The 23,086-nt window shown below is 35.0% G+C and overlaps 4 protein-coding genes across 9 annotated transcripts in view; 2 read left to right on the top strand and 2 right to left on the bottom strand.

The window, feature by feature from the left end:
• LOC105674476 (protein bric-a-brac 2-like) overlaps positions 1-16,675 on the top strand; it is a 31,279-nt gene extending 14,604 nt beyond the window's left edge. Inside the window, exon 6 of one of the 4 annotated variants that reach the window (XM_012370808.2) lies at positions 16,341-16,675. In XM_012370808.2, coding sequence (XP_012226231.1) covers positions 16,341-16,561 — 221 coding nt within the window. In that variant the 3' untranslated portion in view covers positions 16,562-16,675. Of the gene's footprint in view, positions 1-835; positions 2,926-4,366; positions 8,896-10,577; positions 16,036-16,340 lie in introns of those variants that run through there. The other 3 variants (XM_012370807.2, XM_012370803.2, XM_012370805.2) reach the window with 3 other exon arrangements.
• A 595-nt stretch (positions 16,676-17,270) lies between these two features.
• On the bottom strand, positions 17,271-19,123 carry Nedd8 (Nedd8 ubiquitin like modifier). Its single transcript, XM_012370812.2, has 4 exons — positions 18,923-19,123; positions 18,825-18,842; positions 18,403-18,515; positions 17,271-17,575 (listed from the first exon to the last, which is right to left on the bottom strand). Exons 1-4 carry the CDS (start codon positions 18,938-18,940, stop codon positions 17,470-17,472), a joined length of 255 nt encoding a protein of 84 aa, XP_012226235.1. The 5' UTR covers positions 18,941-19,123; the 3' UTR covers positions 17,271-17,469.
• On the top strand, positions 17,613-21,904 carry LOC105674477 (mitochondrial import inner membrane translocase subunit Tim21-like). 3 transcript variants are annotated; one of them, XM_012370810.2, is made up of 5 exons: positions 20,182-20,527; positions 20,720-20,903; positions 20,972-21,206; positions 21,368-21,467; positions 21,569-21,904. In XM_012370810.2, exons 2-5 carry the CDS (start codon positions 20,723-20,725, stop codon positions 21,686-21,688), a joined length of 636 nt encoding a protein of 211 aa, XP_012226233.2. In that variant the 5' UTR covers positions 20,182-20,527; positions 20,720-20,722; the 3' UTR covers positions 21,689-21,904. The 3 variants fall into 3 exon arrangements, with proteins under 3 accessions (XP_067206990.1, XP_012226233.2, XP_067206997.1); XM_067350889.1 differs by lacking the exons at positions 20,182-20,527; positions 20,720-20,903 and adding an exon at positions 17,613-18,184 and having other exon boundaries at positions 21,075-21,206; XM_067350896.1 differs by lacking the exon at positions 20,182-20,527 and having other exon boundaries at positions 20,758-20,899; positions 21,075-21,206.
• On the bottom strand, positions 19,265-20,182 carry LOC105674478 (enhancer of yellow 2). The gene is made up of 2 exons (XM_012370811.2): positions 20,013-20,182; positions 19,265-19,757 (listed from the first exon to the last, which is right to left on the bottom strand). Exons 1-2 carry the CDS (start codon positions 20,060-20,062, stop codon positions 19,517-19,519), a joined length of 291 nt encoding a protein of 96 aa, XP_012226234.1. The 5' UTR covers positions 20,063-20,182; the 3' UTR covers positions 19,265-19,516.
• Positions 21,905-23,086: the final 1,182 nt, after the last annotated feature.

Genomic DNA, 23,086 nt, shown 5'->3' with positions numbered 1-23,086 from the left:
TATAATTACAGATTAAAAAAGATCCCTCTTGTGATATCGATTTTTGATATCGAATTAATTATTACTTAATAAAATTAAATATATTTTTTTTACACAATTTTTTCATGTAAATCTTCATGATGGGTCGCCCCTTCCTATTTTTTCGAAAGTGTCCCTGACGGCCTGAGACCAAACCTTCACTTATCTGCACTAAAAACACGTTTTAGTGCGATGCAGCATATAATTAAATAAATTCAATATTCAGAGTTTATCGTGTGATCATAAACGTATTCTTATAAGCACACACCTGTATGTGACATCTGATTCAATTAGGATTTAGAATGGTTCTTTTTACACATTGGAAAAATTTTTCAAAATTTGAGATCTTTACATTTTTTTTGAAACTTTAATTTAAAATTTTTATATTTTAGATTTATACAATTTAATTACACACATAATAATGTTTATATCTTTTTTTTTATCGTTAATTAAACTTTACTAATGATATAATTTTTGTTTTATTTTTTTATGCAAAATATAGTTTGTGTTATTCAACATGTCATTGCTTCGAGTTCTTTGCATACAAATCTCAGATATCTCAACTGCATAATAATGAGACGCAATTTATCGGTATCGGTGAGTGCTTATCAGATTTCTTTCATTGCCGTATCTCCGGAGAGAAACAACAACAACAACCGACACACCGAGACAATCGAAACCACGAATTGACGGAGAACAAAAACAAAAAAAAAAAAAAAAAGATCAGAAAAAACATCTCTTTGCGCACGACGAAAAACTGTTACATAAAAATATGAGACCGTGTGTGTATGGGAAACACTTTGGATTGTGTGCGCAGAATCAGAGCACAATTACGGGAAGCATCAACCGCAACCGCAACAACAACCGCAACAACAGTCACCGCAGAACACAAGCCTCGTTCTCGACGGGATCAGGCGCAGGTCTAAGCTGCACTACGTGGTGGAAAGCGGTCGCTGGGTGTGCGATGTCTGCGGGCGAACCTACAATCGTGGCGATTCTCTAGCCCACCATCGCAGCATACACAGGGGCGATACCGTGTGTCCGATCTGTCAGACGGTCTTCACACGAAAATACACCATGCGCTGTCACATGGTGAACGTGCACGGAGTCAAGTAACCGTTTAAACGGACGTGAATGTTGCGACGGCGAGGGCTCGACAGGGACGCCCGATGAAGGGCGAAGCAGGGGTTTCGCAGTTTCCTGCAGATATTCTCGCATCATTCGTGAAAAACTAGAGCGACCGAAAAGTTTTAAGTATATCCTCGGCAAGAGGTGTTCGCGAGTTATTGCACAATTATCTGATATCGATGTAGACAAGTATTTTTTTTTTTTTATATTAATATTTTTATTATGCGCGGTGTGCAATGACGAAACGAACGGCAACTTCGATGAAATACGAGTCTGGTTTCTCGCGGATGGTGGTCGATTACGTAGACTTTTCAATCGCCCGGACAACAGGGATATGAGTCCTTGAACAATTGACATCTCTTACGAAATAGTAAAATCTTGAATTTCTCACATTCCAATAGAATCCTGGGATTCGCGGATTTTACAATTTTGGATTTCGCAGATCTTGCACGGAATCTTTGATTAAGTTAATTAAAATTAAATTTTTTGCTGGTAAAAGGATTGAATAGAGAGTAAATGTCGAATCGAATAGTTTCCTCGTGTCTCATAAACTAAATCTCGAGGATCGATCATTTTTTGCGAAATATGATCCGCATTCTTCCAGATGTGAGAAAAGTTCACGACGTGTACATATATGTGTGTATAATGAAAGTATAAAGTAGGATAAAAATTATCTTTCTCTCCCTTCGGGAAACGAAGCTTGCAATGCGTCGTACTTAAATGTCACAGTGACTTTACGAGCCTGCCCGACTAGACTGACCGTATTAAGTTTTATCGAGCGATCTCGATTAAGCTGCACAAAGGGGGTTACCGTGTGTTACGTTGCTACACCACTACTTGGCGAAATCAGAACATCTCTAAACGTAGTATCGATGGACAATCTCCGGACTGGAAAAGCTTTAGGAGCATCATTCGCGCGCGTTTTATCTAGAGCGGCAGTTGTCCTGCAAGTGACACGAAATCTGTCCATTCTTCTCCCTTATAGATATAATTGTGCATAATTTACAAGGTGCAATCATCTCACATTAATGTCATATGTATAAATTACTTGTGTAGATGTTTCGAGTTTCTGTCTCAGCAGAAAGCTTTAGACGATTGTCGGTCACATTGCCCGATCGATCAATCTTATCGTTGTGTATTTAATTGATGTGATTCGTTTACGATTCGTAAAAGAACTAGAGAGCTTGTAAAAAAAAAAAAACTTTAATGTAGAATAGAGCTCGGTATATATAGCTTAATTTGTGACATATATCCTTCAATGATTGGTAAAGTCGTACGATAAATTTCACTCAACATGTAATAATAATCGATGACATATATTTGGCGTATTTTTAGTAACCTGAATGCTTACGGATCAATCGTTTTTTAGTGTTCATTTCACTACTGCCGTTATTTTAATGCAGTTCGTATCGTGAAGAATCTTTCTTGCGAAAAAAAATTGCGTTTAGATATCTCGATGCGAAAATTATCATGTGATTGACTTCTAGCAAAAAAATCGATACGGGATATATAATTCTATATACAATGAATATCTTATAGCATACGTAAGGCTAATCTTGAAAATCTTATCGAAATAGGTTGCTCCAGCTTGTAATCGGATTTTACTTAAGTTTATAGCTCTCTTTTTTTTCAGAGATTTTTACTCATTTGCAATGTAAAAATTTTATTTGTAGCCTATGCGTGAATTACAACGTAGTTGTGGAATATATAAAACATGCGAATCACCTTATACATTTCTTTTGTATTTTACATTCTTGAAATAAAGCCATGATATCCGTACGTATGTTTCTTTTCGGCCGCGGAGTGCGTGATTCTCTTATTGCATGGAACAATTGAACACTTCTCCGCCGAAAATCTTTGATACGAATGCCATGAAAAAAATTTTGACATAACAAATATGCGATAAAAATTAATTTAGGCTATAAGAATTTAATAATTGCGCATAAATATATAATACTTACGATATTTATTTGTTAGATAAGACAAAAATTTTAATAAAAACGACTTCGCTTTAGGATAATGAAGTTCTGGCACGGTTTAATGAAACTTGCAAAGAAATTTCGCACCATTTTGCAGTCAATATTTTTTTCCTTTTATCGTAAAATATGCTAAAAGGTATTCCTGTCATAGATTTGGCGAATATTTCCTTCGACATGCGAATGTAATAATTCACAAATCATGGAATCTTCGCGCATGACTCGTCGCTCCATATCATGTGCTGCAGCAGTCGCATATGCGACTCATTAACAGTGCGATCCGATTAATAGTGATTTAAAGGAATACATGATTGTCGGTTCACTGCACATAACATGCGATTGGCAGTATATCGCGAGCTATGAACTACGGGCTGGATATTCGGCCCACGATTTACGAATTAAGATCCGCTCCGGATTACATTATGCATGAATATTGAATATTTTGTATATGTACTCGTATTGTTTCCGTTTTTTTTTTTTTTTTTTTTTTCGCTCGCTGTTTATATCATGCCGTTGTATCCACAGTTCACAGTAGCATGGCCACTCCGAAAATATTACGAATTACTGCGTGTGTTGCCATTCTCGTGATTGCTGTCTCTCTTTCTCTTTTTCTTTCTCTCTCTTTCTCTCTTTTGCTCTCTTCCTTCTGTTTATAAGTCACCGTGTGCCTTCTTTTCTTTTTTTTATTGTTGCTACTGCTGCCGTTCTCCTCAAATCCGAGTGAACGAGTGAAAAAGTAGGTAGAGAAACGAGAGTGAGACAAGATTCTTCCGTATTATACTAGTAGTTTGTTACTGATATGTGATTTTTCTCGATGTTCCTTCTACTCTATCCTTAACATTGAAGACACCTTTGTACTCGCATCCGTCGTGTGTCTTGACCCACGACGAGGCATTTATCACAATTATATATAACTACTCGATTTTAATCGACGGCTTTTAAAAAGCAAGAGGGGAGAAAACTTGGCGAGATTTATTACTTTAATTTTTTACTCAATATACTTTTAAAATATGCGCTTGCAAATTATTTTCACTAAACGCGCAAAAGGAAAACGTTGAATGTCACGTGGTGGGTCGTGAAATGGTGTCTTTCATATCTCGAACGCTCGAGTACAAATTGTCGAAGATCGGCAAGTGCGTATCGCGGTATCGCTAAGATCAGATTAGGGCCTCGCGAGAGGCGAAAGGTGGGCCCCGGTTCGCGCGCAGGCCACGGCGTAGCATGAACGTTTGTGTCTGATTTAGATTCACACACGGTGGTCATCGAACAGCCGTCGCACTCGTGCAAACTCTGCGGTAAATCGTTTTGGAATCGGGACTCGATGTATAAACACATGAATATGCACAAGGGTACGACGCAGTGCCCGGTGTGCCACAAAGTGCTCAGCCGCACTACACATATGAAGCGCCACTTGAAGAACCGCCACGGCTGGCCTGGCGTCGGGTCGACCGCATCCGTAGCCGCGGCCGCCGCCGCGATGCCAAGCAGCGGCGGCGGCGTCGAGACGCCGGCGCCGATCTCCGTGTCGTCGACCGCCCAGGCGATCGCCCAGCAGAACGCCGGCAGTCCGACGAGCATCGACGCGAACGCGACCTACACGACGATACGCATTAGGGAGAGCAGCGTGGAAAGAATCACCTCTAGTCCTATTCCTTAGTGCGAGAACGCTCTACCAAAGAAAGAATCCCGTCGACGCAAAGGAGGATAGATCTTCGGCGATGCTCGTTATTTCCCTCATTCCTCGTTACTCGACTCTTTCATTGTCGGGTGCGATCATATAATCTTTAGAATGTGCTGCATTTAAATGTTAAATGTCTCGCTTTGATTCCATTCGTCGGGATTGTTAAATGTTCTTTCGAAAAAAAAAACAAAAAAAAAACGCGAGATTTGAGAATGAACGAAAGTAAACGATTATTTACATAATCGAGAAGAGTTAAAAGTATTTTATATTGAAAATATTGAAATGTGATTAAAATCCAAAAATTTTTATCCACGCTTTTTAATTAGCTTAATAATGTGTCTCAGTAGTTACGATCGTGATCGGTCAGACGACGGCAGTGAAATAATCGCGAATAGATTAAACAGTAGAAAAGGTAAAAGATGTAATCGGTCTTAGTGGAGCTTTCGCAATTGAGTCAGACAGTGGAAAATTTAGTAAAAGAATAAGCTGTAATCAGCCTTTAATGGAATAGTCGCTACTAAAGTGTTGATAAGAAAAAGTTTATAAACAAAATTTCTATTACATCATTGTTACTTTTCGCTTGATATTAAACAAATATAACTGCAATTTGTATGCATCGGATCAGTATTGCGTAGAAGTACTGATTTTTTTTTGTACAACATGTGTTGTAGAATACATATTGCGCGTCTTTTAATTATTATTATATTTATTAAGTTAATTTTAACAGGAAACTCTCAAAGAAGTTTAGCCTGTGTGCCATATTTTTTACATTTTTTGAGTTCGACGATACAATCGATCATATTTTTCTGCTGAAAGGACGCACTTTGCAAAAATGATTTACCGCGATGTTGATGACGCGTCGTTGAGCATCAGATCTATCCTGCTATTGTCGTCGACGAGAAACCTATATTACGCCTGTCTTAAATTTTACACCCTAGTCATTTGTACACATACATATATGTGTATGTATATGTATCTATATGTGTATAATGCACATAAGAAAAGACACGAACATTTACACACTCATACATACACACAATACACGCGTATACATAAGCACACTTTTATAGCCAAAGACACGATGGGAGAACAGAAACGATTTATTTTATCTAGTCAAATTTCAGTTCAGTACTTAATAGCGTAAGGAGGAATGTGCATTTTTTTCGTACGATTAAGTGGCGATTCAGTGGCTTTTGTTCTTGTTAGATTGTTAGTCCAAGCGATCGATAATCGCCGAGAATCGACAATCTATGCGATCATGGTAAAATTGCTGACGTAAACAAATCTGTCTTTAAGGTAGTTGTCTCGCGTATAATTTAAAAGTTAAGTCTTTCAAAAAAGTTCTTGAAAAAGAATCAAATAATAAAGTTTAGATATTTTTTATACATTTTTTGCTCTAAAAGTTTTTGTTTTTGAATTTACTGTGGAGCAGTAAATTAGATGATTGTTTATCGATAATTAATATTGTATTGTAATTATATTATTGTATTATATAATAATATAATTATATAACTATTATAGAATACATATATTGCGCGTCTTTTAATTATTATATTTATCAAGTTTATTTTAACAAGAAACTCTCAAAGAAGTTTAACTTGTGTGCCATAATTAAATAATATGTAATGGTATATTTTAGATATATCATTATATATTATTTAATTTATTATACGAACTTTAACTAAAAAGGATCAATTGAGAAAGTTTAATAATAATTTTAAAATAGTTAATAAATTATAGACTTAGATATTACTTCAATAATGATGAAAGTGAGATTGTAGTGAAAATTTGGATCAATTTGTAAGAAATTTATTTTATGAGACAACTACCTTAATTTATTCTTTTTTTATTATAAGAACTAATAAAAAAGTTAATGTACTGAAAAATTTAATGAGGTAAAAGCCAATTATTTATATATATCGGTGTGCTGCAATATATTATGATTTTAATTATTAACATTTTAAAGTAATGTTTTAATTGTGTTTTACTATGTTTTATTATGTACATACATTGAACGATGATCCACATTCACAGGACACATTTTTACCATGATCGATGAGCAACGTGCCGAGATAACATTCGACTATTAGTTTTGTGCCATTATCTTTTAGTTATCTTATGTGTCAAATTACATACTTGACGACGTCACGATGGTCTGAATTTTTCGCCATCAATCGACGCGTTTTAACGTTTCTCGGGCTCTATCCGTTAGTTTTGGATCGCAAAGCACGATCTATGTTCATGATATTACACATACTCACGTGCCCTAGTTCTTAAGGTCTCAGAGACTTGCCAAATATCTAATATATTATATCTAATATATGCATAGTACACATTTTAGTTTCATCCCGCGGAAGTATATAAACATTAGTATGGTAATATATTATATTTCGTTTATTTTTTGTTGTCGTTATTGTTTGTTCTTTTTTTTCCTGCTCCGATTTTACAACAATATTGAATGCAACGAACGGTGCAATGGGTTCAATTTATTTTTACATTACTGAGTCTCGGAGCTCGTCGATAGTCACGTCTGTGTATCCTTGCAATTTTTTAATTAGATTAATTATTCGATTAGAATATATTTATTTGTATGTGGCTACAGTTCACGACATCGTTATTTTATTGATTTCGATATTACATTATTGCCACAAATACATGATCAAGTTAAAGGCTACGTAAAATTATTCGAAATTGATTTGAATAGAAATATATTTGCATAATTTATTTCTGTATAAAATATATATATAACGCGACTTTGAAGAGAGAGAGAGAGAGAGAGAGAGAGAGAGAAAGAAAGAAAGAGAGAGAGAGAGAGAGAGAAAGAAAGAGAGAGAGGGAGAGAGAGAGAGAGTGCTATTAAAATGATATATATTTAAATTAATGAAATAATAAATTATATTTATGAACTTGTGGATAATATTCTATGTATACTAAGTGTAAATATAATTTTACACTGTATGTTAGGGGTGGAATATAAGCGAAGCATATAATACTGCACATTTCCGACCGCAAAGTGACTATCGATAAGTACAAGTAATTTTTTTTCCGTAGAGAGGCTATTTTTCGTTTTTAGACGCTTATTGTACCACCTATTACATTATGATCTCTTTGCCGAGAACGATGTTTTGTACCAAAGTCATGAGAGTATCGCTGAGTGCAGTGGAAATGTACAAATCGACGCTAGTTTACGAAGGGGGACGCAACGTAGTGCAATTACAGTTAGTTCAATTGCTCGTGAATTAGATTTTTTTTTGAAGAAATTTTCTTTCTGTGCAATGAAGAGGGATTCTTGCGTTTATCCAAGCTAGAAAAGTCTGTTCCGAATAATCAAGGGGAGTGTAGAAATTTTTAGCGGAATTAATCACAATACGAATAAATTGTCTTTAAATGTATTTAGATGATAGATCGCGATGATTCGGTGTAACAATTTTTAAACCGTCTTGTCATTAGCTGTGCATAATTTGCACGTACGTTTGATAATGTTCGAGCGGAACGGTACGTCATATACACGAATCACGGTTCGGATGCTGTTAATTTATGTTTTTACACAAAGAATTTTCTTTTATTTAAGTTACTTTACGGTGTCGCTTGTTTTAAATTCTTTCGAGGAGCTATAAGATTTATATGTATACACGTATATATATATATATATATATATATTTTATAAATATATTTAGTTGCGTTTTATTTATACATTTATACATACGCGTGCATAGAGATGCACTCGTATCTTTAATTGATTGATGGTATTCAACACACACAAGCAAACATTACTTTGTTACGAGCGAGAAAACGAATGTGCACATTCCTCGGAAGTCACGAATGCGAAATGAGTACAAGATTGCCAGTTAATATTGTGCTAGATGAATTGATATTCTCTTAGTTGATTATTTATAAAAGAAGAAAGAGATGAACCATATATATGTACATATATATATATATATACTATATAATATATATACATATATATATATGTATACATAAAGTATAAAAATTTATAATATATCAGTACGTAATCTTACGCGTTTGGCTTAATGCAGGTTAATAATGTAAGTGGACATATGTGTGAATAAAGTTGGAAAAAAATCTCAATTCACATACAAGTGAGACTCTCCTCTTTCCTTCTTGAGTCCGGCTTGCGGCGTGTAACCCCTCGGTTTCACCGCTTCAGTCATCCCCGTTAATTATTATATTTCTTTTTGCTGCACAAACCGCACAGATTGCTGCGCGAAACAACCGGCGACCGAATGAACCGCTTTGCGCTTTCATTCACGCAACAATACACATGTGTCGGACAGCTGTGTGACACAGTTAGTTGCAGCGAACGCACCTCGACACTATCTTATTCACCTAATTCAATCAATCGCCGCAACTTTAAATCGAAGAGAGCGAGTTTAATTACTTGAATTGCTAACTTATGCCGGCGCTTCAGCCGACAACGCGTCGGCATAACAATCATTGTTCACAGTGTAATTATAATCATATTTATTGCAGTTTGTCTACGTTTTGTACCTAACGATGTTTAATTGTCAATATGTCGTAGGCGATATTGGTGCACTTGTGAGATGTGTATGTTTCAAGCAGAGTTGGGCAAAAAGTAGTTCAATTAATCGAATCATGGAAATGTATCGCTGAAATAATTAATCAGAAAATAATATGACATTTTTTATTATAGCTGACATTTTATATAAATGAATCAAATATTTAAAAAACGCGAAAGTTCAGCAATTTGTGTAATTTAAGTTTGCTGAGCGATCATTTCTTGCGAGATAAATCGTTCGAATTCTCCATTTTTTTAAATCAATTTAATCGTGAATTGTCTCATCAATCAATTGGTCGGTGTAAATTGCAAGGATGATCGATTGCTGCCCAAAACTGCTTTCGAGGGTGAAAGCCGTTAGTAAAAGTCGACGAGAAGAGCGACATTATGCATGAGAGACGGTCTAACTGTTGTGCTGTGTATAGTGGCTGTGTCTGACGCTCTGGGGTTCGATCGGCGGCGAGCTCCTTAATTAAGCTCGATGAGAGCCGATCGAAGAGAGTAGCTTACACACACACTTCGAGGAGGATCATCAGTCGATCGCGTGCTCTTCGGGGGCGTTCTACCCGGCGCCTGCTAACACATCGGCCAATACAGTGCACGTTGACCCCACACGAATATCGTCCCCCCCCCCAAAGAGAAAAAAAAAAAAAAAACCGCGCGTTCCTCGACACGGATCGGAATTGCAGTCGCGCGATTTTAACCCTTTACCTGCGAAAATAATTTTGTCCGACTCCCCCCCCCCCCCTCCGCGAGGCCAGCGAATCAAGAAGAGCGCGGTAAAAGTACGCGGCCCTAACGACGAGGGTAGCTGGAATATTGTCGAAGCACCCTCACGCGATCAACACAGATTGGAAATTTTTTCTCTGTAAATTTTGACGAAACGTCATAATTCGAGCAGCGGTTTTTGACGAGCATTTTTTCTCAAGCTCTATCAACAAAATTTCGCGATAGTGATGGCTAAAGGGTTAATCGCGTTCGAGATCTCTACACGTCGTCACCAGTAATCGACTGACGATCCCCTCGTAATGGGTGGCCTGTGTTAACGTGTCACCATTTCCCACCCTCCCCCCTCCGTCGTCCCTTTTCCATCCGTTCGTCCACCTGTGGTCTCTCCTCCTCCTCCCCCCACCCACCCCCCGCCCCTTCCCACCGCCCCGCCCCCGACTGTAATCCTGTTGATAACTGATGATGAGGAACCGGCGGGTCACGTGGCTGTGTTAATGTGTTGCAGGGGGGGTGGGACGCAATCGGAAGCACGTTGGCGATACAACCGGTCAGGTGGTGATGCAGGGCCCGGGGCGTTTTCCGTGCCGACTCTGCGGAAACGTTTACAGGCACCTCGCCTCGCTGACCCAGCACCTCGAAGTGCATCGCAACCAGACCACCTGCATCGTCTGCCACACCACTCTCAGTCGTAGAACCGACCTGCGGCGTCACATGCGCCTGAAACACCAAATACCCTGGCAAAAAACGATCCACAGGCAGCGCAACTCGAAAAGCGAACTGGACTCGTAGATCCCGCGGCGCGTCGCCGTTGCCGCGTATTCACCTTTCTCTCCCTCGAAACACATGGATATCGATCGTCGCGGCGATCGTTATTGTTATTATTAAATATGCTCGAGCGACGTCGCTTCTCGCTTATCGCTCAGCGCCGCGGTGCTTTGTGCGTTTTGCTAAATAAATGAATGCGAGAGCTCGCCACTGCCGGCCGCGGCAGTGTCTCGTCACCTTAATACTACATTCGAATCTCTTCCATGCCGCGTAACTTTTTGAACTTTAGCGGGCTTGAACTTTTATTTTCCAGAGAGACAGGAAGAGCAATCTTCATTTTTCAGCGATATTTCTCTCACTGCAAAATGGAACAAAAATATTTATACTTTACAGACTGATTTGCGTTAGTTGCACTGTTGTGAGATACTTGGCGGTAGTGTTAAGATGACGATCATCCGATTCACATTCGTCATTCTTCGCTAAATGAGTGTAATTCTTGAAGATGAGGCTCTCGTAGAGTAAAATGTACGCGCCTGAATCCGCTTGCTAATTTATTCTCGCGACGCGTGCAAGCGAATACGTGATTTGATTTTTCGGAGGACGCGTTTCTCCCTGGGAAATATGTTAATCAACAGTTTTTTATTTAAGAGAATCATTGTGTAAGCAATGTTACGAGATGGCAGAAAGGAAGGCTGGACTCGACTGGATAGATACAATGCAGGACATTTATCTCACACCTCTTCCTCCCAAATAATTAAAGTTAGCGATCCTTTTTTTTTTTATATATATAATTTTACATCGTTTAACCGAACTCGATTATTGTTACGAGAGCGGACTAGTTTTCACAAACTGGGAGTGATAACACGTGATTATTTGAACGTGCATACTTTAATTCCGTCAAGGATGGCTAATACGATGGGTTTTCTATTGGCGTATCAAATATTTGTACAATCGAGCGAAAAGAATGACGCATCTTCGTCGATTCGCAAATTTGTCGTTACGTTTAACGAGTGCAAAAACGGCGGGTGAATAAAGGATGAAACGGAAAATTCAAAATTAAAAATACGAAAAGAATGTTAGGATAAGATATAAAAACAAGCTGATCAGTTCAGATACACAATGGACTAATTTTCAAATTCATCGATCCTGTTCATCCGCCGTGACAATGCGGGATGTGTCCGACGTAAGCGGCAAATATTTTGGTCCATTTATATGGAGCTTTCGCTTCGTTTTTCGCAGAGCGCTGCTCCGGGATATTGCTAAAGGAATATTTTAGGTACACTCTGTATCACTTCGCTGAAAGGTAGTGGATAGTTGCGCTTCGATATACTTGATTTCGCGAGAGACGGTCGAGACGACGACGCCTCGATCCGTTGATTACCGGCACACGCGGTTGGCTCGCATTTAGATGCGTTTTCCGTGCGGAAAAAAAAATTGATGTGTCTAGCTTTGCTGTATTTGCGCGTATTTCCGCTAAGTGTGCATTGGCGCAGTTGGCGATTGTGTTACATTAGCGGGTCGCACGACTTCTCGCGCTTTAGGCGTGTTGAGAGGCGAAAATTCAGTGATACGTGTTTAAGGATCTGAATATTGTATACGTCACAGATGAACGGAGGCGGCTCTATCGCACAAGGTTTTCGATTGGGATCACACATACGTATATTATATTTGCAGCTTCTTCCTTCGCAAACGCGAGACCTTAGAAAACAGAAGAATCGCAAAATGTCGCGAAGTGTATACACGCAGCAAATTCAGTGTCTCTTTGTAAGGATTTTTGTTGGCGAAAAAAAAAAAAAATATTCTGAAGGAGGACTTTGTGAGATCCTCGCGTGCGCAGATATCGCGTTTCGCAAGGCGCACAGCCTTGTTATATCTGCGTAAAGTCTATATATAGAGAGCTGTAGAGTCGCCTCTCCTCCGGATATATAAATCGGCGGTCTTGAAGGATTCTAGTCATTACTGTATGGGACATTAGACTATCGAGATCTTTATCGCTCGTTCGCACAGGACTCTATAACGCGGATCGAAGTTATTTTTTTATATTCCTCGACACGCACCCGGGGGTTCTTTCTCTCGCGGCCGCCATGTCCTCGCGGGACATCGCTCCGCAAACGTCGTATAATCCTCTCTCCGCAGCCACGACACCCCCGACACATTACACGGACTCTGTTTACACGTTTTTACCTCACGTGCCGAAGTTTCTTTGCAAACGACTCTCTTGGGCTCGATGTGCACCGAAAAAAGTTGGCCGTTGCATCATCTTAGTAAGTTATCTTCCCGAATGGTTCAACTGTTGTTTTGTTTTTGTGGAAATTCACCGCGAATTACCTCCGCTGTAATCGAAAAAATTGCAGACAAGATTTTGACAGAACGAGATAGATAACTCTGTGAGACTTTCAAGTGTACATCGAGCTTCAGCTTCAGCTGTCGAGACAGCGCATAGACAGTGCCTTACACACAAATACCTGGTTTTACATTTTACGCATTAACTCCTGCAGATGTTTACCATAGACAAGGATATATCTAGCGATGCAGAGCATCCGAAAAGTAGTTGTTAATTCTGTTACCGGCCTCGTGTAAACATTGTCTCTGTATAAAAACGCGAAAGCAGCGTTTCTCAGCACAAAAAAGAAATCACAATTATTTCAGATTTTTCGTTTACTTTAAGAAAGAAGCCAAGCTGCTTGTAATTTAGTTTATTTTTTTTTTAGCTCTTATTACGAGTATGAATATATTATAGCTTATTTAGTGTAAGAATTTTTCCGAAATCAAAGTGATAAATTCTAAATGTGTTATAAGTATACGATCTTACGGAAACATTGCAAATGTTATAAGGATTGTTAAATATTTATTTCTCAAGTTACTTTTAAGTGATTTACATTTATTTAATGCCAATAGTTTAATCCGAAAGATTAACGTATAATTTATCGTTAGGGAAGCGCTGATTTCGACCGTCCGTAAACTATCCGAAGACAGATCTGAATATGAAACGTCGCTGTTACCGTTGTTGTTGTTATTAAATAAGTAAACTACATACATACAGGAGCGATTTCGCAAGCGGGGATACTTTATTTTATCGAGGGCATACAAGAGTATTATGCAACAAGTAGTACAATAATCGAGTATATGACGTACATGTGCGTGCGTCCGCATTTCGTTTCGTTTTCGAGAGTGACATCGCACTTGCGCACCTGACTATTTACTCGTAGTTATTAAGTGATCGTAATCATAGTTGTTGATCGTAGCACGAGAATCCGCGTCACCGCGTCTAGAACGAATGCCTCATTGAATTCGTGAATTGCCGTTTAGAGGATCGCGTTGCGAGGTGCAGTTAATTACGTTTTTAACGCTCTAAACTAAACGAACATAGAATCACCAATAATGATGATTGACACTTAATGAATTTATGATGCCGCTGTGAAAGCGTTCAACTACTTATGGCCGTACGGTATGGCTGTCGCACAGAAACTGTATCAGGAATTCTCAAGCTTTGCGAAATATTAAATCTCGAAGACATACTTAATGGATTTTTTAAGTATTCATGAAGTCATTTATGTATTAAAATATTAATTTTTTATGTGCAAAAGACAATACTCTATTTTTTTTTTGTTACAAAATAATGTTGTCTTTATAGCATTAAAATAAATATTAGATAATAAATAAAAGATTAAAATATAAATTTTAGATATTATTTTCTAGTCAACTTGAGAATTGTGCAACAAAGTTTAAGTATTCCTGTGACAGAGGTATAATAAATCGTGATCGCGTATCGCGAGATTGAAAAAAAAAAAATTGTACAGGTTTACGCACCAAAAAAGTATAAAATATATAAAGAATCAAGACGTATGAATCTCGCGCGATAGAAAAGCTTGGTCAGCAAAGACCTCATCATAATTTTTGGTTGGACGAAGCGTGCAAAGATAAACGGAGGTAAAAATAAAATTTAATCGATTGAGGTATAAAATAGTTGGAATGGAAAACGTAAAGTATAATTTGTGCGAACTGCAGTAGAAACACGAACGAAGAAGTCTTCGATCTTACAAGGAAAACTCGAAACATAATTCTGCCTACATAGGCGTGTTCAGAGTTAAAGTTTTGATGCAAAGATTCAGGTAATTAGTATATCTTAGTAAAAGAGATGTAACAATCTACAGAATTTAGTACTGATAAGGAATACAGATATGGATACATTTATTATATAGCATGGTGGAAAATTCTTCCCATAAATTTCTAGAAGTTTCTAGAAACAACAGAAATATTGGAGAAAAATTAGAGAAGAAAATTAATATTATTAATTTTGCATTACAAAGATTGATTTGTTTGATTTCGTTTCTTATTCTGAAATTTCGGCCTAAAACAAATTTTGCACTTTGTGTACAATATTTTATAGAAACTCTCGATTTCTTAATCTTTCTTACCAATCCTGGAAGTTTATTGGTAGAATTTCATTCTCCATTCTGTATGTTGCGATACAAGAACGAAGAAGCTGTCTTAAAGAAAGCTGTTTAACTCTTCGAGGCATGAGAATTACTATTTCGAAGTCCATCTTTGAAGGAATCCACCGTTGAAACGAGGACCTCGAAAAGTTTCAGAATAACAGATCAACAAAAGTTATCCGTCTCAATCCGGAAGGATGAATTTTTCGCAGGAAGAAGACAGCGGATGTGTGTAGTCGCAGCGAGTTTAGAAATTAACTGTAGATATCGTGAGACACTGTGTCGATAGCACGAAATATTGCGTTCTCTATTCGGGTATGTGTTACGTTCGGTATCATAATTGTGAGCTTATAACTTAATTAAAAGATCGTGTAAGACTACGCTTTCAAATGTTATCGCAGTAATGTAAATAAAAGAATTTCTGATGGAGAAACACTCTCTCGTACATCGAAACTTCGTAGTACGAAATTCGTACATCATAATTAGTGTTGCATTATGTTTAATTCCCAATAAGTTAAGATTAATTATTCCTAGATCTACAAAGTTCCTTTAATACTTTAAAACGTCTCCCTCATATTTTTTAGTCAGTCTGTACATTTTAATTGTTTAAAACTCCAATTATTCCTCACTTCCTTGAAGTCCTGGAATGGATCAAACGATGAAATACGATAATTTGAAAAAAAATCAACAATATTAATTATAAATCAATATTATTCGTAACGTTGTTGTATGCTGAAAGAAATAAATTAATATCAACATGTACACTCATTCTTTCCTGAGATCCTATAATTTATTTAGCGAAGAAATAAGTTTCTTATTTTTTGCATTAATTTATGATATTTTATCTACAGTTTTCCTCAACTAAAAGTCCACTTGAACTTAATGAAGGAACAAGGTTTTGCTATTCATTCGCGTTTTTTGCTATTTAAATCTTAGTTCACAATATAAACAGAATTATTACTCGTTCGACTATACACGTGTTTTGAAGAGGTTGAATTACCTATTGATAATGTCAGGACAATTTGTACGTATAGAGCACTTAGATAAATCGAGGAATGCATTTATAGAATCATTGAAGACGCCAGTTCTGGGTAGAAGCGTCCATGCGCCGATGTCGTACTGCGAAAAGTGCGGTGTTTCGTTTACGACGCAACACGCTCTTCTGCGGCACATCACGTCCAAGCACGAGGACTCGTCTAATTCGGCGGCCTATTGCAACATCTGCCAGCGTGTGTTCAAGACGAAATGGAGTCGGGCGACGCATAACAGTAGATACCACAGAAACTGATCGGAGAGTTCCTGATTTTTATGATATGAAAAATACGGTTGTGTGTAACATGATATAATCTCGCAAGATACTCCTTCCGCATGCTGTAGCAAATAAAGTGCTTTTTTTGCCTTATTTTTATCTATAAAACTTGTTATCCTAGTTGACAACAGAATCTCCAACATATCTTAAGTCAATTTTCTCACAAATAATTCCTCTAGTTTAAAATATTGATAATTAACTTTCAAATAATAATAGTTTTGATACAAGATAGGAAAAAATAATTTGCTAACGTTAGTAATTAATATATTAATACACATTTATTAGTGCTACATAATTCGGGTTGGGTCTTGCACATCTTTTACCGATCAGAATTATTTTGTGTAAAATTATTATAAGATTTTGAATTTAATGAGAAACATTATTTACTTTAACTTGACATTTTTCCAATTTTTTTACATTACATTTGCTAAAGATATATGTAACTCGTATTTACTATTAAATAGGCCACGTTAAATGATATAAAAATTGTATTAATTTTCATTATATGAGCCGCTCAAAAGCCAAACTGACTCCATCCAATTTATTTTATTTATTTATTTTGATGAAAAGTTAAGTACCAATCTTATGCTTTGGTGCAAAGTTGCAAAAAGTGGAGTTAATCTGTTTAGATTCTGATAAGAACCCAAGCGGCTCACATAAGAAAGAATTTAAATTAGAAACACAGCTGTTATTAATGACTAAATTATTTTATTAAATATTTATTTAGATTATAAATGTGTCACGTAGCCACTCTACGTTACTCTTTACAGAATAACATAGATTTTGCTCTTTTTGCGTGAATAAATGCGCATATACCGATCATAAACATGCTGCTTTTTCGTTTTTCTCTCCTGTTAGTTTCATAAGTCTTTCATATCCTCCCTAATTTATAGACGAGGCATGTTGTATGCACAACCTCCTCTTAATGCAAGTACCAAATGCAGTACTGAACCTCCTTGGACCTTGTAATCTTGCGCCGTCTTCTCATCGTTCCTGATAGAAAAAAATACAATCCTCATTGATTTTTTAACATATTTGTTATAGATTGATCGTATTTCAATAATGTAAATAATTTTTTTAATGCACTACTTATTTCTAGCTTACATTTAGTTTAAAGAAGTTTCTTCAAAGCAAAGCGTAAGACTTTTTTACATTTATATGTATTATTTGTTAAAAATCTATTTCTGTTATATTAAGAATAACACAAATATTGTCGTAATTAAGGCCCCACGCACAATAGAGAAAATATTAGGAATAAGAATAAATATTAAATATTAGAAGTAGGAAATTGATATTATTTCATTTCAAAACAAGAAAATGAAATGGATTAACGTATCATGAATTAGAAAATAAGAATTAAAAATAATTAATCCATTCTGTTCCCTTGTTTGAAGTAAAATAATTCTCTTCCAAATTGCTCTTCCTAATATTTAATATTTATTTTTATTTCTAATATCTTTTCTAAGCGTAGAACCTAAAGGAACGTGAAACAAAACAGATGAATCAAGCATACTATCCAATAATCTCTTAAGGATAGATCATCACTTCCCCGAGTATGCACCTCCAACCGCTAAGAAGATCAATGCCACGAGGAAATGCAAGGTATGTTCATTGAAAGGCTTGAGAAGGGAATCGCGTTATTATTGCGTTACTTGTAATGTTGGACTATGCGTAACACCATGCTTTAAGGAGTTTCATATACAAGCAAATATGTAATAAAATCAGCCCGTTATAATTATATTGACGTTTGTATTTGATTCACTTAGAAAAACACGTTTGTACTTGCAATAAATCGAATTCATTAAAATACTTATACGTACATCTGTTTGCCAGAAAATATTAATCGCTGTTGCTGTGGTGGTATTCCTTCTTTTTCCTCCACTCTTTCTTTAATCCTCTCTACCTTGTCCGTGGGTTCTATATCTATTTCAATCTAAAAGAATGATATAATCAATCATGATGAATGTTAGCAATGTATATTTTTTGCAAGTCCTATTTTTTTAACTGTAAGCTTTATCAACTTCCAAAATAAAATATTCTAAGCTATTATAAATTTTTGAGATATATATATAATTAAAATATAAATTTTGATATAAACTCAAATATTAGAATTATTTTTCTTCGACCAACACAACAAAATAAAGTTAGTCTTTGCGATAAAGATTATCATAATTTTTAATCTTGATCATGCAGCAACTGCGTCATCTTGGTTTATGAAACTGTTTGATTTCGAGATACTTGCCTCTTTTCCTGTGAGAGTCTGAAACAAAATTAAAATTATTATTACAATAAACCGGTACAAACTTCGATAAACCGGGTCTGTCAAATCAGCATAATTACCTTCACTTTTATCAACATCTTTTAGCTATTAACGGTTACAGTAAATTATCACAATACTATCACTGGCTAAAATTTTTCAACACTGAAAAATTCTAATGGATCAAAAATCAACCAAACGACAAAGTATTATTGTATGAATATCCTAACCCAATTCTACTCAATTTGGAATTGACGCATGTGTTGCTATCTGCTGGTGAAGAACGTTACTAATGAATAAGACTGTGTATGTGTGTATGAACGCGCACGCGCGCAATAACATTTTTTAGAATTACACGTGCAACTAAATTATTACTAGCTGCAATAATGCAATTTTAATTTGTTTGGATATAAAATAAAATAACATTACATTCGTATTATATATATTTCTTAAAAATATAGCCCAATTAGTCATTAAATACATATCACATTTTGCTTTTGTAAACAATTATTTTTATATGTAAATGTGCTTTAGTGCAACAATTACGTCAAGTGTCACACTAAGTCATTAAGGAATATGTAATATTTCTGAAAAGTTTTATCATAACTTTCACAATTATGTCATGAATTGTAATGATAAAAAATTGTCAAAGTTTAACAATAATATGTGTGAATTTCTTAACGATCTGTTACAATCTTCAATTTTTCCTCTTGAGCCATTAGCTGATTCTTGATTTTTTGTAACAGTTCCTTCTTTACTGAATCCGGCACAAGTGTACGAGCTCTGGTTGTTACTGTGGATAGCAATGCATCATAAGTGATATCGTGACCATGTTCCTTTATCAGTTCCTTTGAGATCAGCTTTACTTGATCTCGCCAGCCACACTCCACTAATCTACGTCTCAGTAATTCTTTCAACCTAGTATGAATAAATTTTAAAGATAAATTATTACGGTAATTGTTAGACAACTAATTTTCTATTAAATATTGTATTTTCTAGATTATATTTGAGGATTTCTCCTTTATTTCAAGGTTCTAACTTTAAGACTAATTTTAATACCTCAAGGTACTAATTTTAATACATAAAATAAAATTTATAGAGCCAGAATGATTTATTTTTGTGAGAGATAAAGCTAACCAATCTTAACCAGTGCAAATTTTTAATTATATTTACCCATCACGATCGCCAACCATGACTAATCTTTGATGTGGTGCAGACCTCATTAATAATTTTAAGCAGGTGGTTTAAATTTCAATCTTATTAGTCTCTGAATTCGTGTTCCTACTGTATTAAGATAATATTTTGTTGATGCTCGAGATAACTTCTGCAATGTGTTTCGCTATTTCTAGAGGGCACAATGATCAAACCTTAAGCCGGTATTTCAAGTTTCAGAATTTGTCCAAAATTCTAATTGGTTAATAAAATTGAAAATTCTGAAGATCCCCAAAATATGTTTCATTCAATCACCACTAGATGGATTATCTTTGTTTTGTACCGGCTCTGGCACCGGCTGATTAGATGTAATGATAGGTTTTTTGTTATCTTTACACAGTATACAAAAGTATTTTTTTCAATAGGTCATAATACAAAGGTCTTTATAAGTAGATGATTCTTGTGCAATACAGCTACTTTATTTCAAGAATTTATTTTTAGTAGAATTTTTGCTAGAAAAACTTGTGTACTACTGCGTAAGTTACTTTGTTACAACACATTCTGTATATTTTGACTTGTTTTCTTTTCTATTTATGAAAAAAACTGAATTTCAACATTACTTTCTTGTAAAGTTTTATATAAACTTTGCAAAGTAAAAGTGTATTTAATATTTTATTAATATCATTAATCAATATATAGATTTATATCATTAATTATTTTTGTTTTAGGATATGGCTTCAACAAGAGTATTAAATCATATTTTTCAGAGAAGACACTTGGTCATGTCAAATACATTTTATTGCCATAGCATTGTCTTTAGACACAATGCTTGGTATTCAACAAAGAAATCTATAACAAAAGTTGATTCCAATGAAACTAACAATAAAATACAGATTGGCACTGCAGAAGTAGGTAAATTTCACATCACCTATATTGCATATTACTATACAATGATTTATTTCTTTTTTTTTTTTTTACAGTTAAAGAAAACTTAAAATCTGCTGGGTACTTAGGGGTGATTATAGGTGGCATTGGAATCACAGCTTTGATATTTTATGCATTATTTTCCGAACTATTTTCTAGCAAAAGTCCATATGCTGTCTATAGTCAAGCACGACTCCGTTGTATTGAACATCCAAAAGTTATGGATATTCTTGGAGCACCTGTAAAGGCTTATGGAGATGAAACTCGACGTGGCCGCAGGAGACACATAAGGTATATTGAAGTAATATATTTATTTGAAATTTATATGAAATTTATTAATAACTTTTGTATATGTGAGTTCTGTTGCGTATAAATAAAAAATATTACAATAAAAAATACTTGAATTATTTTTTAGAATATATAAATAATGTTTCTATGTATGTTTCTTTCAGTCACATGTACTACATTAAGCAGGGTATTAAATATATGAAAATACAGTTTTATGTAGAAGGAACGAGAAGACGTGGTACGGTATATGCGGAAGTAAAGGAAGTAAGTATATTAGTATGATTTGCAAATGAGATTTATATATATATATATATATATATATATATATATATATATATATATATATAATTCAATTTTGATTACAGAATAAATCTGGCAATTATGAATATACATACTTGTATGTTACCGTGAATCATGTTGGAACAATAGTAATAGAAGACAATATTAAAATCCAACAAGATGAAGAGTTAATGAACACTACTTAATTTAACATGTAATAATTGATAATTGTGCATGTATCTGTATATTGTGTAAATACCTAGTATTTTAAATCGATATATAATACGATTTTAATACATATGATTTTTTTCTACAAATTTACGTTATTTTTCTTGTTGGTAGAAAGTGATAGAAGATAGCTATATCAAAGCACTAATAATTGCTGATTAATACATGTACAATACACTTTGCATAGTAAGTCATTTTGTCCTTTTTTTCAAATATGTATACATATATTTTTTTATTATATTACAATATTATATGTACAATATTGTATACATATATATATTACAAAAAAATAAATAAATTATAAATATAGAGAAAATAGCAAAGAATAACAATGAATAAAATACCTTAGAAACATTAAAAAGATGTAAACATATAAAATATACAAATATAAAAGATATAAAAACACTATATAAAAATTAAAAAAATAAAATTATTTAAAATCTGATAAATTAAAATATTAAGTTAAAATCTAAAAATAAATATAGATAGAGAAAATTAAAATTTTCATGAAGTCATCAAACAGCACATGCTAAGAAACTTTTAAAAGCATTAATTAGATATACATATACATATAAAATATATAAATATAAAAGATAAAGAAACATTAAATAAAAGTCTGAAAAATCATACCTGACAAATTACACCTGAAAAAATAAAAACGTTTAATAAAAATCTAGAAAGTATTTATTTATTATATAAATTTCGTTTTTCGAAAGAAAATTTTACTGTTTGCCCACCCGAAGTTTTGTCATTATCTTCGTCATCAACAAATTGCAAACTATTTGCTAAAGAAGTTTCAGAGTTTGTTGATGTAAAGAATTAGAAAGGATATAGAATTTAAAAAAATTTTTAAATTTTATCTAACCTGAAATTCTACCTAATAGAAAATTTTACCCAATAAAAAAATCTGTCTAATAGAAAAATTACGTAAAAAAAATTAGGTTTTATTTCGCGTTACGCACTCGTGTGTGCAAATTATATTTCTCTAAGAAAGAAATTCGAGGGGGAATTTTTTTGCAAGAACGTTTGAGAATTTTTCACGGAACAGTTTGGGGTTTTTTCGCGGGATGCTTAGCACAGAGCTCAGCTCAGTTACCGCTATTTGCATCTGAAATCCGAGAGGGAATTTTACGCGCGACCGTTCGGGAGTTTTTCGCGGGATGCTTAGCGCAGAGCTCAGCTCAGTTACCGCTAATTGCATCCAAAATCCGAGAGGGAGTTTTACGCGCGACCGTTCGGGAGTTTCTCGTGGAACGCTAGTGCAGAGCTCGGCTCAGTTTCCGCTAGTTGCGTCCGAAATTTGTGTTGATAGTCGACCATTATTCAATCGTCCATATGTATTAAACATTTTCTTGCTTTTGCTTTTCAACGCTAAT

The sequence above is a fragment of the Linepithema humile genome, chromosome 1 (genome assembly GCF_040581485.1).
Source record: "Linepithema humile isolate Giens D197 chromosome 1, Lhum_UNIL_v1.0, whole genome shotgun sequence".
Taxonomy (NCBI): Eukaryota; Metazoa; Arthropoda; class Insecta; order Hymenoptera; family Formicidae; genus Linepithema; species Linepithema humile.
This window is presented reverse-complemented; position numbering and strand designations above follow the sequence as displayed.